The following is a 17758-nucleotide window of genomic DNA, read 5'->3' on the forward strand; positions in this document are numbered from 1 at the left end:
CTCCACCTGGCATCCTGGAAGGATCCTGTCTGTTTGCCTGCCTGTGTTCCTGCCTCCAGTTCCCGACTGCTGCCAAATCCAGGAGTCCAGCCTGGACTTTCCCAGGGCTGCCCTGCAGCCTCGGTTGATGTGAGAGCTATTGGGGGAAAGGGGGGAGGAATGTGGTATCCATTTTATTGTATATATATATATATATACTTAGCAATTTTCCCTATTTATAATTACTGTTTCATTAAAGTTGTGTAGTTTAGTCTCCAACCCATAAATCTCTCTCCCTTATTCTCTCTCCTTCCTTATGGTGGAGGAGAGAGAGATTAATAGAGAGCGTCTGCCATCGGTTTAATTGCCGGGCCAGTGTTAAACCGTGACACTATCTCATGGAATCTTGTGAAACTTTTGTTTCTCATATATTTTATCTGGCTGGTAAAACTTTCCTAAAATAAAATTCTTGAATTTAGGATTTTAAAAATGTTGTACTTCCCTTTTCAGTCGAACTCTTCCTAAAAACTCCTTTTGACAGGGCAGTGAGAAGGGGAAGTACTTCCAGTTGCCAGCATGGGATGTTACCCAGATACTCTTGTAAGGGTGGCAGAGACTCAGCTTCCCCAGGGACCTCCCCAGAGGTTGTGCAGAAGGCAGCAGGGCAGACAGTGCTAGCCAGGGGCAACACCAAGACATTTATCTCAGAGACAAATAATACAGAGGGCGCAAGGCATCTAAATATAGTGACACCGCATCTATTAATTGCTTCGTTAGGAGAGGAGCAGCTGAGATGCATGCGAGCAAGGCTGAGCCCCAGAGATGCTAATGGCGATGGAAACAGTTGCCATGGAGACCACAAAGAAAAACCCACCGAAGGAATTGCCAATGCGCGCAAGTCTAAGGGTGACTGGTGGTGAATAATGCAGGGAGAGACCGCCAGGTTCCGGCCCCATTCCTGAGCCTCGGGAGGGGAGCGGCACAGAGCATGGTACCGTGTGGTTCGCTTTGATGCAGCTGCCGGGCAACCGCTTCAGTGTAGACACCTATATTTGACAAAAAAACAAAACAAAACAAAACAAAAAAAAAACCCTGAAACATGAGAAGCAGCAACGATAAAAGGAACAGAACCCTGGGAATAAAAATGTGAATGGTTCACATTGCTTGTGGTGGAAGAAGGATTTCTGCTGATGCTATGGCTTAGTGTTTAGCTCACCCCAAGTCACAGAAAGCAGTCTTAAGCAGGAGGGAAGCAGAGAAGAAAAATCAATAATCCTTGAATCCTTGATCACTGGAAAGCTAAAACCATTAGGAGCACAAGGAAGGTTGCAGTTCTCTTTAAGGCATCTGTGGCTCCTCCTTCCATATCAGCTTCTCTGAGCCACTGTTTTGGAGTTTCAAGGTCACATGCAACGTGAAGCAGTAGAGTGTCCTGGGTTTTAACCTTGACCAAAATCAGTCACTGAAATAAAGTAAAAAGAAAATTTCCATAGCCCTCCCCACCCCACCCCCCCCCCCAAAATAAAAAAGAAAAAAAAAAGAAAAAAAACACCAAAGAGAAAAACCCAACAACCCAGTCCCTCCCCCCCCACCCCTCTCCCGCCCAAAAAAAAGCCAAAAAAAAAAACCCATCAAAAAACAAACCACTACAGAAGCCTCTTGTATGCAGCAAAAAAAAAAAAAAAAAACGGTTTGGCAACAAAGTTTGCATTAATTCCAAAGGAAACTGCTGACATTCTTTTTGAAATTTAAAAATGGGTTATTTAATGGGTTAAAAATGGGTTTTTAAACTTCACTCTACAACTTTCTGCTCAGCAGTAAGGCCAGTTCAGTGAGATTGCCACAAAGCTATACCCCTGATTTTCATACAGATGATCTCACTGATGGGGGTGCTTTGAGGGCATCTGTTGGCTTTACTTGGAACAAAGGTGAAGAAGGAGAAGCACAATCATTGCTGCTGTGGCTTTCACAGGGAAAATGGAAATGTTGAGATTCTTCTGCTAAGAGGCAAATATTAATCCTATATAATTTGTACACAGCACAGCTTGAAAATATGTGCCCATAGAACTTTTCACAGTAACCTGCAAGTGGCTGCAGGGCTAGGAAATATCCTGCCAGCTACATATACCACACGATTCCTATTTTCTGTTCTAAGAAGTATACTCACACACTTATAAGTGATTTACATGTAACTAAAGCCAGAAGGATAAACCAGCAGTGGGAAGAGGGATTGGCCTGTGACCCAACAGTGACCATGATGGTCTGTCTCGTACACCTCTTTCTGAAAGAATACTTTTGTACACCCTGAGAAGACACAGGTAGAGTAGGGAGCTCTGCTACAGGGTAATCTTTTTTTCCAGAGTCCATTCCACTTTCAGAACAACTCATCCTGTTATGTGAAAAAAAGTTAGTTACAGTTCTTGTTACATTAATCTTTGCTCTGGTTTCACATGACATCTCTGTGGAGAAACTTTTGAAACAGGCTTTTCACCTAAAATCAAATATACCATCAGTTTCTTAATACTGTTCTCATTTCTTTCCTAAGGAAACTTGGTATCTGGCAGAAAAAGCCTGATAGATGTGAAAGACATGTAGGATGATTACAGGGCTTAAACAAAAAAACAAACCAAAAAATGTATTTTGAGACTCTTTGGGCAAAAATATCAAGTACTCAACACACTTTTCTTCCCACTATTTAAAAGAAAACAACATTGCTACATCAGGAGAGCAAGGGGATACAACTATGGAGTGAGTTAATTACCTAGTAATTTGTTGGACCATATATTTGTTTTGTGCTGTCATGCAGAGATGCCCCGAAATACCAGAAACATGGAAACATTTCATGCATCTGGAAGTACAGTATCATGTCAAGATGTACATAGCAGAGCAGTTCAGCTGGAGAAGGCACAATAAACATGTTCTACTAGTTCACATAGAAGAAAGGGAAAATCATACCAATTTAAAGAACTTGTCAGTAGACTGTGTCTACCACTGCAGTTGGAAATAAAATATTTGTCGAAAGAGATTCCCTCCCAATTCACATTTATATAACAGACATGAGAAAAAAGATGAAAATTCTGACCTGTCATTTTTATACCTCCAGATTTCATTCTTCATTCTGTATTTACAGAGCCATAAAAGCTTAACCAAGTATTATTTTTCCAAAAGGAAAGTGTCTCCTCTTACAAGTAGAAGAAACTGGAAGAGCAGAGGACCTGCTTTGTCTGAAAGCCATGTAGGACTTCAGTGATCCAGAGATCCTGAGCACAAAACTTGTTTGCTGCTGCTGATGGAAATGGATAAAATATAAGGTCTTTCAGATTTTAAAGCAGAAGGAAGGGAGCTTTGTGTTTTTATTGATAGGGCATGAAGTACAGAGAGGAACGCGGATGGTTTCCTTTGCGCAGTAGACATTTTCACACTGACACACTTAAAGAATAAAAAAATTCCAACTTCCCAGCATCTTTTGGGTAATAATGAAAAATGCAGTGGCTTCACACTGGCAGGACGGTTTAACACAAAGGCTGCTACCCTGGAAAGATCTCTTTTGGCACCACCAGCTGAGAATGAAACTATCACAACATCAGGAGAGAATCTGAGTTTTGATTAAACAATTTTTAAAGGAAATTCCCCCAGAGAAATGGCACACAGAAAAAGCAAGATAAAGCTGAGAACAATTTAAACCATCCAGAGGGACTGTTGTCACCAATGACAGCAATATTACAGAGTAGCAGAGTGCAAGCAAGGATAGAAAATAATTGAAGGTTAGATTTATTGGAAGGGTTTTTCTTCCCTTCTTCCACTTTGCCTCATACATCTGTGTGTGGAGTGAAAAATATAATATTTTTTATCTCTTTTCATGCAGTACGTGTTCCAGCTATCACAGAATGTTGCTTGTGCCATAAACAATCAGATAACTAATGCTTCCAACTCTGAACAAACAGTTAAGATGTAGCTTTCATGTAATTAATACAACATCTCTGAAAATGGTTACCTTTTTTTTTTGTTCTGAAGTGACAGAAAATTAATGAGAACTGGGGAACAGGAAAGAACAGAAACCAATGTCTGCATACAAAATCAACATTTTAATGCAGGTTGAAAGCACTTAAGGAAGTGCACAAGCACAAAAGGAAGAAAAGTCACTTTCAGGGCATAGAAAAGTTAAAAAGAGAATCAGAAAGACAGTTTAGTCACAAGGAAAAAAAACAAAACTGAGAGTAAAGGGTATCAACATGTACAGAGCAATTAACAATATGGAATAACCTAGCAATAGCATGTAATAATTTAATAATAACTTCTTTTTTACTGTCTGCGGAGCCAAAATATGCTGCAAATTGTGAAATATGTGTCCAGAAGGGATGTTTTTTTCCCTCCGAATGATCTGTATTTCATGTGTGAAAGATGTTAGGCTATTTGTTTCAAACACACATTAAAAAAGATTATTTACACAAAATCATTTATTGCTGTTGATTAGAATAAATTTAACAGCTACCTGTTAAAAAAAAAGCAAGGAAGGGTAATTCAAACATTAAGCAGATGGACACAGAACAGGCTGTAGTGTTTGGGGCCAAAAGCATTTGTCTGTGTAGAAGTTAAAGTCAGACACTTTCATCAGAGGTGTTTTTGTTGTGCAAATGGGATTAAGTCTATTTCCACAGTATAAAGAATGAAAATTTCATGTGCAATACCAATGTAATTATTGTCTGGAGAGGGAGGTGAAGGCAAGAGCCAATAGGAAGAATTCCCAGACCGCACCTCTTCAAGTGTCTGGCCTCTAGGATGTCTCACAAATACCTCAAATCACTGTGTGACAGAGGTTTTGGGGAGAAAAAGTTCTGCACCTCTATGGAGTAGACCCATGCATGTAAAGATATAAGTCTCTGGTCCCAAACACGTTCCTGAAAGGAAGAAGAGGAGAACCACATCACAACAAACCCAGAGGACAGATTCAAATTTAGACAGAACATCCCACCACATTTTGCAGTGAGTGAAGCAAGCCATCAGCAACTTTGTTGTGGGAACCACACTGCAATTAATGAGCTTTGAGTGGCCATGATGTGCTGAGGTGGAGATTGACTGGCTTGTGATTTACGCTGAGGCTGAGGTTCACCTGCAGAATTCACAGCAGGTTACAAGATTGGGTTTGAAGCAAAATATCCTGCTTTTCACCGAGCAGAAGCTGCATGGTCTCAATTCCACCATGGCCTGCTGGACACAGGGCTGGGCATTAAGGACATCCTGAAACAAAGATAACATGTCAAGAGCCAGAGAAGATGCTGCTTTGCTGGGGAGGAGGACTGGGACACTGACTTACCTCTGAAAGCAGAGGCTCTTTTTCATACAAGAGCAGAAACAGAAATATGTTGTGATTGCTCTGGAAAGGGGTTACATGCACCTCACTGCACTGTAATCCAGGAGTACTACTCGCCCCCCAGTGACATGCCTCCCCCTCAGACAGACACCATCATTAGAAAAATGCTGACATATTCAGTACCAGAAACTGATTTGAAACTTTTGAGAACATGCAGATGCTGTTGGCATTCAGATAAGAAAAAGGATAAGTCCTTGTTTGCCCAGAGTTGACCGCTTTCCTTGGTCTGAGACTTTCATACCCTACAGAGTAAAGATACACTCAGCCTCAAACAAAAAACACTTTTAAATGTTTCTGCGCAACATTTGGGAGACATTCTGAGAGGGTAGGAATAACAAAAGGCAACATCTGCAATGGAAACAGGATGATAAACACCACACTGTATCTCTTCCAGGTTTCTCTCAGAGCAAGTGTAGAGAAACTGGCTGGGAGACAGGTGAGCCAGGACAGATGAAAACAAAGAGAAAGGAAGGAATTACCGAGCACAGTTTCTTGTTCCCTCAGACCCCTTGGTCTTCTGTAAGGTACAGTCTGAGCATTTATTATTGTAGCTGTGGCAGAGCTCTGATCTTTTCTCAGTAATCATCCTTCTTTCCTAATTCCACAAACATCCTGACTGAAATCCTTTAAGTGAAGTCCTTTAAACTATAAAAGACTGAGTGTTGTCCTGATTTAAGCCAACAGAACCAATTTTCTTTTTTTAAATTTTTTTTAGGGTTTTTTTAGGTTTGTTGTTTTTTTTTTTTTACTTTTCATTTAAGTCTCTTCTAAGTAACTGCACATTGTGAAACTAACAGCATGTTTTTCAGTCAGTGTCTGTTTCCATGAGTGACAGCTCTCCATGTTCACAGTTACTGCTGGTGAGTGGTATGCAGGACTAAGGTCACTGCTTGGTTCTCTCAAGCTTCATGTGCACTGGAAATGAAAGGGAGGAAATGGGTCACACCTGTATCCCTCCTGCAGAAAGGAGCCAATAAGACAGGTGACCCAAAACTGACCAGTTTTCCATCCCATACGTGTCATATTAACTACAAATCTAAGGGATCACCAGGGTCAAGTTCTCTTCCTGCATGGCCAGTGCTCTATGAGGTTCTTCTGCTTCTGACCCCAGTCTTTGCTTTACTGAATCAGTATGTTCCTGAATCCAGTTTGTGTCTTCTGCTGACTGCAGGAGCCCTGTCTGGGACTTCCTAGGTCCTGCCTTGCAGCCTCTGTGGTGACACGACTGTTAATGGGGGGGAGCACAATAGATTTTGTGGGTTTTTTCCTATATTTGTATAAATTTCAGTATTTTCTCTCTCATCATTATTGTTTCCATTAAAGCTGTGTCATTCAGTTTCCATACAGAAAGTGACCCTTCCTTATTCTCTTTACTTTTCATTTGTGGGAAGGGAGAGAGGCTAATAGAGAGCATCTATCACTTGTTTAATTGCCAGCCCAGTGTTAAACCTTCGTAGATTTATTGGTGCCCAACATTAGGCTCAAGCTCCTTAGCTTGAGCTCAGGATCAGCCTGAATGGTCTGAATGCCAACTCTGGAAGAGAAGACCTGGACAGCTCTATTGGAGTGTCTCAGATATTCTGAGATTTCCGAAGGGCTGGAAATAAAATGGTAAGCAGCCTGTGGCCATGGAAGCTGTTGTGGGAAATCTCCACCAACTTTTCAAAACATTCCTTTTTTGAAATGTGTTATAGATTTGCTATGTCAATACTGCCCTAATTAAGGCTTGTGGTGTACATGTGTTTATTTTTTGTTGCCTTTGTCTTGTGGTATATTGATTACCAGCACTGTTTGAGAGCTATTGCTGTGATGAGCTCTGTTGTGATTTATCTCTTTGTTATTTGGGAAGTGGTATGTGGTGTGACACCACACAGAAACCTACTGACTATTATGTGTTTGGTCCTACCTCAGGAAATTATACCTCCCCTTTTCTGCTGAGCTGACTCCACCAGATTTTGATCAAAATAGAACTTTATTATTAGGGTTATTTTTCTAATATTTTTTTTTCTGATTTTTAATAACATCTTCCATTGATTCAGAGGGTGGAAGGCAACCTCCTTAGCTCCTAGCATGAGCACTGACAGTCCTAGTGTGAATACAGATAATCATAAAGCAGGCACTGCCACTCATAGAGAGAACAGTTCCTCTTAGAAAGCGAGTGGAAGGCTCTCTCAGGAAGGCACCGATGCTTCTGCTGGCACTGCCCAAAAGGCACCGCTGCTGTTCCCACCCGGGATGCAAGCACCACTCCTACTGTGGCACTCCCACTCAATCCATACGAGTATGGACCCTGTGCCTAGGAGGCAAGAAAAGAAAACAAAGTCAGTTCCTAGCCCTTGCCCCTGTGTAAGATCTCTGAAACCTTTACCATAGGAGGACCAAGCTCAGGGAGTGAATCCTTCTGACAAGGCTGAGAAAACCAGTCCTTCTCAAGCAGGTGGGGTGTGAAGTCCTTTTCCAGTAGGTGATGGAATGGGGTTTCTGACAGAGTCACCTGAGGGGAAGAAACGGGAACTGAGGACCTCTTGATGTGCAGTCACAGAATCACAGGATGTTTTAGGTTGGAAGAGACCTCCAAGATCATCCAGTCCAACCTTTGACCAATACCATAAGCTAACTGCTAAACCAGGACCAGGTCCAAATGCCTTTTAAGTTTCTCCAGGGATGGTGACTCCACCACTGTCCTGCACAGGACATTCCAATGCCTGACTACACTCTCAGTGAAAAAAGGTTTCCTAACATCTACACTAAACCTTCCCTGGCACAGCTTACATCCATTTCCTGTCAAATGCTCTGCTGTTATTTTCAGCAGGTGCAGTGCTGGCACAAACCAGTCCAAGAATATTTGCTTGCAATAGGAAAGAAGATAGTTTTCACATAAGGTTGTCAGCTTTGCATTCTATGCATTTTTTTCCATAGTGTGCCAGTGAACTTGCTCACAGGCAAAAGTTTCCAAACAATAAAATAATATTTAAAAAAATCTAAAATATAGATTTATATAAAGCATAAAATATAAAAATAAATAAAATCTCTTTTTAAAAGACAAAAAAATTCAGAATATGCAAGTGCAGAAATTTATACAATCAAAGGACAGAAGAGTGCAGCAGGGCACAGTTCAATTAAAATGATCCAATCTAGGTATGAATAATAATGACTGAGAATATGCTGTCCATAATCCTTGTGCAGAAATAATTAATGGCGTAGTTTTGAATAATTAAATATCAGATAACCAAGAAATCTGTGAATAACAGCACATAGAATTTCTAAGTGTGTTAATTTAAAAAAGCATCACGCAACTTACTTGAGTACAAATGCAAGCACTGTAAATATATCTAAATATTTTAGCTTTTTTTCTGGTAAAGAATGTGCCACAGTGAATTCAGAATATCCTATGATCCTTTTCCAGGAACTTGCACATGCCTCTGTGCTGGCCCAGGTTTGGAGGTGGCCAGCCCCAGAGGGGCTGCAGAAGCCCACATGGCTCTTCCAGCCTGCTCCAGCCCTGCAGATTTCACAGTGTCTGCAGCTGAACTGCAAACCATACATCTGCTGGAGACCCTGGACATTTTGTACCATGGGGATCTGAATGCCACCCCATTTAGCTTTTTAAGCAACGACCTTAAGACGTGGTGTTAATGGTTGCAGTCAACCTTCCTGTCTCATGGGGCAAAATCAACACCAGGAATTTACTCATTATTCCTGCTTCTATCTCAGGTGGCTGCCAATATGCTGTGCTGAAACAGTGACCACAAAGGGATGAGAGGCTGGCTAGTATTTATTCAAAATTGCCAGGAGTGAGCACCTTTATCAGATTAAAGTGTGAGCTGGTAAAAAATTACCCAGCACACACCCACAGAACAGGAAGCTTCCTGGGAGTGGGAAAGACATTGGTTTTCTGGAGGATGACTGCTTATCAGGAGGAAATACTGACTCCTGATCCCTTACATTTCCCATACAGAATAAGGCTGAGAGGAAGTGAGATGAATCCACTCTTTTTATTTAGTTCAGATTTTCCCCTTTCCATCTGGCAAAGGAAAAAGTCATACCTAACTAACCAAGGATGGGGCTGACATGGCAGAAACCTTCATTGGACAGTCACAGAAATGGGAACAGGTTTTGTAGATACTTGATACTGAAGGTAAGATTTTGGAAAAGACATTACACTTAACCTGGACAGTGCTGTTATGTGATTGCCCACCAGTTTTACTGACCAGCCTCTAAAACAATTAAGAAGGTGGGGACAGACTTACCTGTAGGAGTCAATGGAAAAACCCACTTTGCTCTTACCAGAAGCCTAGCCTCTAAACAGCAATCTAGAGAGAGAGGGCTTCTCCAGGACCATCACTGCTCCTTGTCAAAGCCCTTTTTTGCCTGAAAATGATGGCCTCATGGAAGCTTCATCGTCATACCTCTGGCCTCCTTCAGAAGAATGGTTCCTTTCCTGAAAATTTGTGGTCCCGTTTTATGCCATGAAAGGCCACTCCTGGAGTCAGAAAATGCAAAGAAAACTAGGGCTCTGTCCACTGCTTCCCTTTGCTTCAGATTCACAGATCCCCCTGACTCAGCAGGAGGGGGCTGAACCTCCATGGAGCTGAATGAGAGATTTCACAGGAAAAAACGGGGAGGTGCTGGTCTCAGCAAGGTCACTCAGATGGTTTGGCCTGAAAAGAGCACCAGCAGTTTTTTCACACAGTGTCAGGATGGCTGATGTCAGAAAGGACCTCTTAAGGTTTCCTAATCAAACCCTTTTGTTCAGGCAGGGAACACCTAGAGCCAGTTGCCTAGAACTACATGCACATGGATGTTCAGTATCTCCAAGGATGGAGACTCCACAGCCTCTCTGAGCAACTTGTTCCAGTGCTAACTTCTAAAAATGTTATTAGCCAGTCTGAAAGCATTAGAGTAATTCTCTCAATATAGAGGGGTGGTGAGTGGGGAGAAAATGGCAATATGGAAACAAAATGGGTTACAAGAAACACTTGAGGTTGGCTTTGCCATCAAGCTGTCATGGTGTGGAGCTATATAAAGTTGAAATAGTTCTCTGTTTTTGACTCTATGTGGGGATGAAGAAAGGAGGAAAAACTGAAAGCAAGCAACATCCACTTAAATAGAACATCTGACTAGCTATATTTAATGGCTCTTCAAAGGAATTTGCTTATCTACCATAGTTCAGAGTGATTCTGCAAGGAATTAATCACAAAAGTCTCACATTTTCAGTAGGTATACTTTACCAATTCATTTTCAAAAGTGAGATAATTCCCTGCCTGGCTTCCTGTGGTTTGTGATTTGACTTTTCTTTGCACTGAAGGAAAAAAAAAAAAAAAGATGGTGCCATTGACTATTCAGTGATATAGAAAAACATGCTGCAAAATGGTGACAAAGTCATTCATACACATGAAACAGCCAACATACATCTGGTCAATACATAGCTCCAAGAGTGGTATAAGGAGAAAAATTTTGGATTCTTTGATCATAGGATGATCTACTCAACACCTGGGATGCTAATAGAGGACAGTGAGCACCTTTCTCACAAAGGAAAAGGAGTTCTAGGACAGGAGTTACTGGGGCTTGTTGATGGAGATTTAAACTAGTTTGGAAGGGGGTAGGTGACAAAACTTGAGAAAGCAAGCAGTAATAGGATCCCTCATTCTGCTTTGCAAGGTGTTGGCAACAGTGTACCACACCTGAAGAGTTTCTACATTAACCCAGACAGCATGAGGAATAAACAAGATGAGCTTGAAGCCCTGGCTCAGTCCCAGAGGTTTGATATTATTGGCATAAGTGAAACCCAGTGGGATGAGTCTTGTGATTGGAGCACCCTATTGCTTGGGTACAGACTCTCCAGGAGATACAGACAAAGCAGAAGAGGTGGTGAGGTGGCTTTGTATGTTATGGAAGGGCTTGAGTGTATGAGCTCACAGTCAAGACTCTGAGTAAGAATCAAGGGACAAATAATGCAGAATTCATTGGGGAAATATACTACAGACCTCCTGGCCAGGATGAGAATGCCAGTGAACTATTCTTTGAGGAACTAAGGTATACTTCTAAGTCAACTGCCCTTGTCCTTATGGGGGACTTCAACTTGCCAGAAATCAACTGGGAAGAGCATACAGCAAGCACAACCCAAGCCAGAAGATATGTAAGCCATCTGGATGACCGCTTTATGGAAGAGGTCATAAGGGAGCCAACTTGAAAGAATGTCCTCCTTGATCTGCTTCTTGTCAACAGAGAGAATCCTGTGAGTGAAATCAAGGTCAGAGATTGTCTCATCCACAGTGAGTGTGAGGCAACCGAGTTCAAAATCTCTGTAAAGAAAAGGAAAACTAGCAGCATAGCTTTGACACTGGACACAAGAAGAACAGACTTCAGGCTGCTCAGGGAACTTCTGAGTCAAGTATCCCGGGAAAATATTTTTGCAGGTGCAGGGGTTCATGAGCGCTGGTCACTCTTTAAACATCACCTCCTAAGGGCACAGGAACAGGAATCACAAAATGTCTGAAGTCAAGCAGATGAGGCACAAGACTGGCTTGGCTGAACAAGGATCTGCTCCTACAAATCAGCCAAGAAAGTCCAGTGGAAGCCAGGTCAAGTGACTTGGGAAGAATACAGAGATGCTGCTAACTACTGTAGGGAGAAAATTTGAGCAGTCAAAGCTCAACTCTAGCTGAAACTGGCCAGAACTGTGGGAGACAATAAAAAGAATTTTTTCAAATCTCATGGCTTGGCTTTGTGAACAAAGATTTCAGAAGGGCTCTCCCCACACTTGCTGATGGCTGATGAGGCTAATGCAGCACAGGCAGTGGGGTTGCAAAAGGCACAGCAGAAAGTCTCCTGTGAGGGGACAGCCAAGGCACAGCTCTTTCTGTGCTGTCTTTTCTCCTCAAGGCTGATTCTCCCTGTGTTCTCAAAGGAGGCAGCAGGGTTATGGATGGTGTCTCCATGTGTCCTGATTGGAGGCCAGAGTGGGGGGCACTGCTGGCAGTCAGTATGGCCAAAGCTGAGGGATTGTTTCAGGGAGTCCTTGTATCTCCTCTCTGGGGCTCCTCTCTTGTGGCAGCTGGTGGCAAGTTCAGCACAGAGCATAATCTTAGGGAGGTGGTGATCCTCCATCCTGGAGACGTGCCCTGCCGAGCACAACTGTGTCCTCAGTATCATGGCCTCAGTCCTGGTGACCCCTGTCTGTTCAAGGACAGGAACATTGGTCACATTAGTCATTCACATTAATGGCAAAAGGCAGTATGGAAACAACATTGAGCCTTCACAGCCTTCACAGGATAAGAATAGTCACCTCACCAACAGGGATATAGAAAAAGCAGATATATTTAGTGCATTCTGATGATGGATCAAGGGGGCCTCAAGGGCCAGAACTCGAGGACCAGGACTACAACAAGGATTGTCCTTAGCTGACCCTGAACTTGTACAGGATCTGCTGCTACAATTAGATCCCTTGAAGTCCATGGGACCTCATGGGAGTCCTCAAAGACCTGGCGGATGTCATTACTACACCTCTCTTCACTATTTTTGGGAGGTCCTGGCAATCTGGAGAGACCGAAGTTGACTGAAAACTGGCTAATGTTGTTTCAATATTCAAGAAGAGCAAGGAGGACCCTGGAAACAACAGGCCAGTCAGTCTAACTCCAGTGCCTTGTAAAATTATTTTAAAGATTATTATAAGAGGTGTTGGAAAACACCTCAAAAACAATGCAGTCATTGGTCCCACTCTGCACTGGTACAGCATTGCCTTAAGTACTGGGTGCAGTTATGGATACCACAGTATAGAAAAGACATTAAGATATTGGAGAGCATCCAAAGGAAAGCAACAAGGATGGTAAAGGGTGTGGAAAGGATGACATGAGTGTAGGAGAACAGCAGAGGAGAAGACCTTTGTGGGATGGAGGAGTGCTGCAGACTCCCTGGCACTCCCTGACCCTGAAGAAGAATAAAGAGCTGTAAATAACATTAGGAATTTGCCATCTGGACAGTGTTATGTCATGGTACCAGGTGCCTCCAGTGGGAATGGATAGATAAGGTTTTATGTTAGTAGAAAGGGCACCTTGAGGTGTAAATTGTAGATCAATCCATAGATATCAGGATACTGTATAAGTGTAACGAGCCACACAACAAAGGATTCTGATTGTGCCCAGCAATTGGGGTCCATGGCTTCATGTCTTCTGTCATATGAGGAGTGTCTGAGGTCACTTGGACTGTTCAGTCTGGAGAAAAGGGGGCTGAGGGGTGGCCTCATTGTAGTCTATGGGTTCCTCATGATGGGATGAGATGGGACTGGTACTGATTTCTTCACTCCTGTGACCAAAGACAAGACCTGGGGAAATGGCAGGGAGCTGAATCAGGAGAGGCTTAGGTCAGATATCAGGAAAAGGTTTTTCACCCAGAGTGCAGTTGGGCAATGGAACAGGCTCCCCAGGGAAGTGGTCACAGCACTGAGCCTGCCTGAGTTCAAGAAGCATTTGGATGATGCTTTCAAGCACATGGTGTGGTCCTGCGGGTGGCCTACACGGGGACAGGAGTTGGACTTGGTGATCCTGATGGGTCCCTTCCAACTCAGCATATTCTATGATTCTACGATTTTACCTCTGCACAAGTGAAGGACACCTCTTACAGCAGAGCTTCATTTCTGTGTAGGCACTGAAATAGGAGACCAGCTTTTGAAAACAAGCTTGAGATACTTGATGTCCAGTACAGAAAGTTATCTATTCAGCTTTGAAGCAGATGAAAAAAATCTTTGATTAGGAACCAGGACTAGGCTGGCAATAAACTCTTCTGCCTAAAATACTTGACCTTCAGAAAATCCAGCTCTTTTTAGACTCTGAAACAGGAAATATTCTTTTGGGGAAACTTGGCTTGCATCACACAAGTATTAGGTGAGAGGTGCACCTACCTTAAAATATGGCAAAGCCATGAGCAACTTTGCATTCAAAATGGAGGTCAGTAGAAAAGAGACCAACACTCAGGGGAACTTTACAGCCTAGACAGAATGTCAGTGCCAAAGACAGCCTGAACCCACAGGAAGATCAAAGGTGTCTGCTACCTAACAGGACAATAAAGTTACAGTTACCTGGCTAACCTGTGAATCAGTAGCCTGGGCAAAGAGCAGCCCCACACTTAAGTTTGTGTCACCTGTAGGAACTGAAGTTGAAGGCAGTAATTCCCCTCATTAGCATCAAGCCAGGAGTGTTTAAAAGCCTGGCTCACCCAAAGCCCACAGAGTACCAGCAGGTATCAATTGGGCTAACAGAGAAAGTGATGAAGGACAGTGAGGTCACTGTCCTTTTTTTATTTTTTGTAAAAGAATGTTTACTCTCCTCAGGAGTTCATGCCAGCTGCCCCAGCAGCAGGAGCAGAAAGCTGCTCTAAAGCCCAGATATGTACTAAGGAATCCATACAAACCCATGGGCAGCTCAGCTTTGCTTAGAAGTGACAGTCCAGTGCGGCAGATGCAACAGGAGTCACAGAAGTGCAAGCCTGGTCCTCCCTCTGTTGTCCTGTGCCTGACATTATGGACCTGAGGGGAAAAAGAAACTTTTTGTCTTTAACTTATGTATATTTTCTGAGGTGTGTGTCCAATAAATGGAAAACAGATGCTGCTGAATATTTGATTACTTTTGTCACCCCTCAGCATCCCAAAATGTTTCATAATTAATGAGCCCATCAAAACCCACAACATTCTGCACCTGTGTTTTGAAAGAGCAAGAGATGTGTGTGTTTAGTGCCCTGTGACAGAGGACTTTTCTATGTACAGTGTTCTTGAATGGGGAAAAAAAAAGATGTGACTGAAAGCTCACTGAAGAAAAAGGTGAATAGGGAAGAACAGGGAAGAACCGTAACATTATGATTTTACAGGCTTGGAATTTAAAAATAGAAGTAAAATTACTTAATAATAGAATGAAAAATATTACTAGAAAAACCTTTATATGAAAATACTGTGGATGATATTTATAGTTGCTTTCTTTACTTCAGTTTTATTTATTTCAGTCTCCTTCTACACAGTCATTCTCCAGAGCCCCCCTCTGACACTGTCATGGACCACATGTCCCATCTTCCACACACAGCACCCTACATCACATTCTCCAGTCCAGAAAAAATTAAAGATGACAATTTTGCTGAGAACATGCAGACTGCCAGGAGACTTCAGTGTTTAGCTCATCCATTCTGCTACCCTGCCAGGAGGGTGGCACTGTACCAAGGAACTGGGCTTTACAAGCAGAAAACTTTACAGTTTGCAAAGTAAGCAAGTGTTAAAATGATGAGTGCCCCTAAAATACAGAAGATTAAACCAAAAAACAGTATTTCCTTTTCCTGCTGTACAGGTCTTGATACTGACTGTGCTGATGACAGTCTCAAGCCTGATTCTTCTCACAGGACTGGAGTAAGATCACAGAATGTACGTGGGTGGACTGGTCCTCGGGAGTCCTCTACTCCAGCCTCTTGCAAAGGTCATCCTTGGGCTCAGCCCAAGCGCTCAGGGCCTTGTCCAGATCGAGCCTGAAACCCCCATGCACTAAGACGGCAAATACCAATCTGGACCATCTGCTCCACAGCCAGACTGTTCTTATGGGAGAAAGGTTGCTCCCAGTTTCCAGACTGACCCCCCAAGTCAGCAGATGCTGTGAGCCTGCAGGGCAGTGACATCAGCAGTGGTGAACTGTGACATCACCCAGCAATGAACTGTGACCTCATGTCCCTGGCTGCTTATCTCGGGGCACCAGCAGAGCCCAGCTCAGTCTGGCTCCTGACTGCTCTCTGACCGAGCGTCCGTGCGAGGTCTGGAGCCTTGAGCCAGGCTTCTTGTGGTGCTGGTGGTGCTGGTGCTTTGGGAGCTGCTGTTGGCAGCTCTGAGTGCCCGAGCCAGAGCCACCCTTTGTGTTTCCCCGGCCCTGCCTGGTTCAGGCAGCCGGGCACTGCGGGGTGTGCTTGCAGCAGCAGAGGTGAGCTGTGTGGGAGAACGTCCTCCTGGGGCAGCCCTGGGGGGGGCGATGGGGCTCAGGGAGCTGCCGGCTCCACAGCCTGAGCCTGGCCCTGCCTGGCAGGGAGCGCTGGGAAACCACGGGGGCCGGGAGGGTGTCCTTCCCCAGGGACCTGGGCATGTCTGCCTCCCCTCCCCGGGACACCAAGTGACCCTGCTCTCTCTTCCTCTTGCAGCACACAACACCCGCCGCTGCGGCACCTGCCAGAGGGAGCAGCTGCTCATCCTCAGCGCTCGCCAGCCCACCACAGCGTGCAGGGAGCATGGCCGATGAGAGCCAGTGGTGCTGCCCTATCTGCTATGGCCACCAGGAGGGCATCGCCTCCCTGTCACCCTGCAGGCACCAATTTTGCCTGGGCTGTGCAATGCGCTGGCTACAGCAGAATCAAAGCTGCCCCCTCTGCAGGGCACAGACAACTTCCATCAGGTTTTCCCAACGGTCGGAGGATGATTTTCTGATGTTCAACTGGTCAGAGTCTACAGAGCCGTTGGTTGAAGATTATGAGGATGAGCAGGCGGCTGAGGAGCCCATGCCCAGTCCTCTGGTTGGTGGCTTCCCTCCTCAGGTCTGGGCAAACTTTTTCAGGAGCCACCCATTTAACATCAGGCCCCTGCTGCCATGGCTTCGAAGGGAGATTGAGGGGATCTTTGAGGAAGCATGGTTTATGGTTCGTGCACTGGAGGTCACCGTTGTTGCCCGCCTGTGTGAGTATGGGCTGGACGTGGAGCAACTGCTGGAGAGCTTGCGGTACTGTGTGCCAGGAAACCCAGAGCCATTCGTGCGCCAGCTCATTGCAATGGCATCACAAGTGTGCAGCAGTGAGCTTCAGCTCCACCTGGAACAGCAAATCCCTGAGGCCAGCTCCAGCCCCACCACGAGCCCTGCAGCGACCCGCAGCTCCCCATCCTTTCAGACTCCTGACTGCAGCTTCAACTCCTCCAGTATCCTGGCAGGCTCTGACATGGAGGGACATCCCAGCACGGTAGAGCCTGCCCTTCACAGGGTTCCCAGAAATCCCTCATCTGTACCCGTCGCTATGGATCAGGAGGAGCCTGAGGAGGACCTGGGGGTGGTGCTTCCACGTCCCTCTGCCCAGGGCTGCGGCCACAGCCCCTCCACTCCTGGCCAGGGCAGGGACCGCTCACCCAGGGGACCCCGGCGCCCCCCAAAGAGGAGGGCCTCCAGCCCCCAGGACTCTCCCTAGCCCCGGCGCTAGGGACACAATCAACCTTTTATTGAAGAAAAAACAAATAAATTACTATTTCCATGACACTGTCTCTCAGTACTGCTTCCTCCTCCTTCCCCTGGGGCCGATGTCAGCGGTGCCTCCTCCCACAGGAAATCCTGTGGCAGCTGCACACCCACAGCGCAGGAGCTGCTGAGGGCATATCGGGCAGAGGAGCAGAAGCAGCTCTGGTCACTG

The 17758-nt window shown here is 44.6% G+C and overlaps 1 protein-coding gene across 1 annotated transcript; it reads left to right on the forward strand.

Annotated features, from left to right (window-relative positions):
• Nucleotides 1-16071: 16071 nt before the first annotated feature.
• Nucleotides 16072-17539, forward strand: LOC139789709 (E3 ubiquitin-protein ligase Topors-like). Its single transcript, XM_071730714.1, has 2 exons — nucleotides 16072-16296; nucleotides 16511-17539. The coding sequence occupies exon 2, from the start codon at nucleotides 16598-16600 to the stop codon at nucleotides 17537-17539; it is 942 nt and encodes a 313-aa protein (XP_071586815.1). The 5' UTR covers nucleotides 16072-16296; nucleotides 16511-16597.
• The last annotated feature ends 219 nt before the right edge of the window (nucleotides 17540-17758 follow it).

Source organism: Heliangelus exortis, chromosome Z (assembly GCF_036169615.1).
Source record: "Heliangelus exortis chromosome Z, bHelExo1.hap1, whole genome shotgun sequence".
Lineage (NCBI taxonomy): Eukaryota > Metazoa > Chordata > Aves > Apodiformes > Trochilidae > Heliangelus > Heliangelus exortis.

Bases quoted from the DNA above. Each gene is read 5' to 3' on its own strand.
- LOC139789709 (XM_071730714.1), top strand. From the start codon at position 16,598: ATGGCCGATGAGAGCCAGTGGTGCTGCCCTATCTGCTATGGCCACCAG.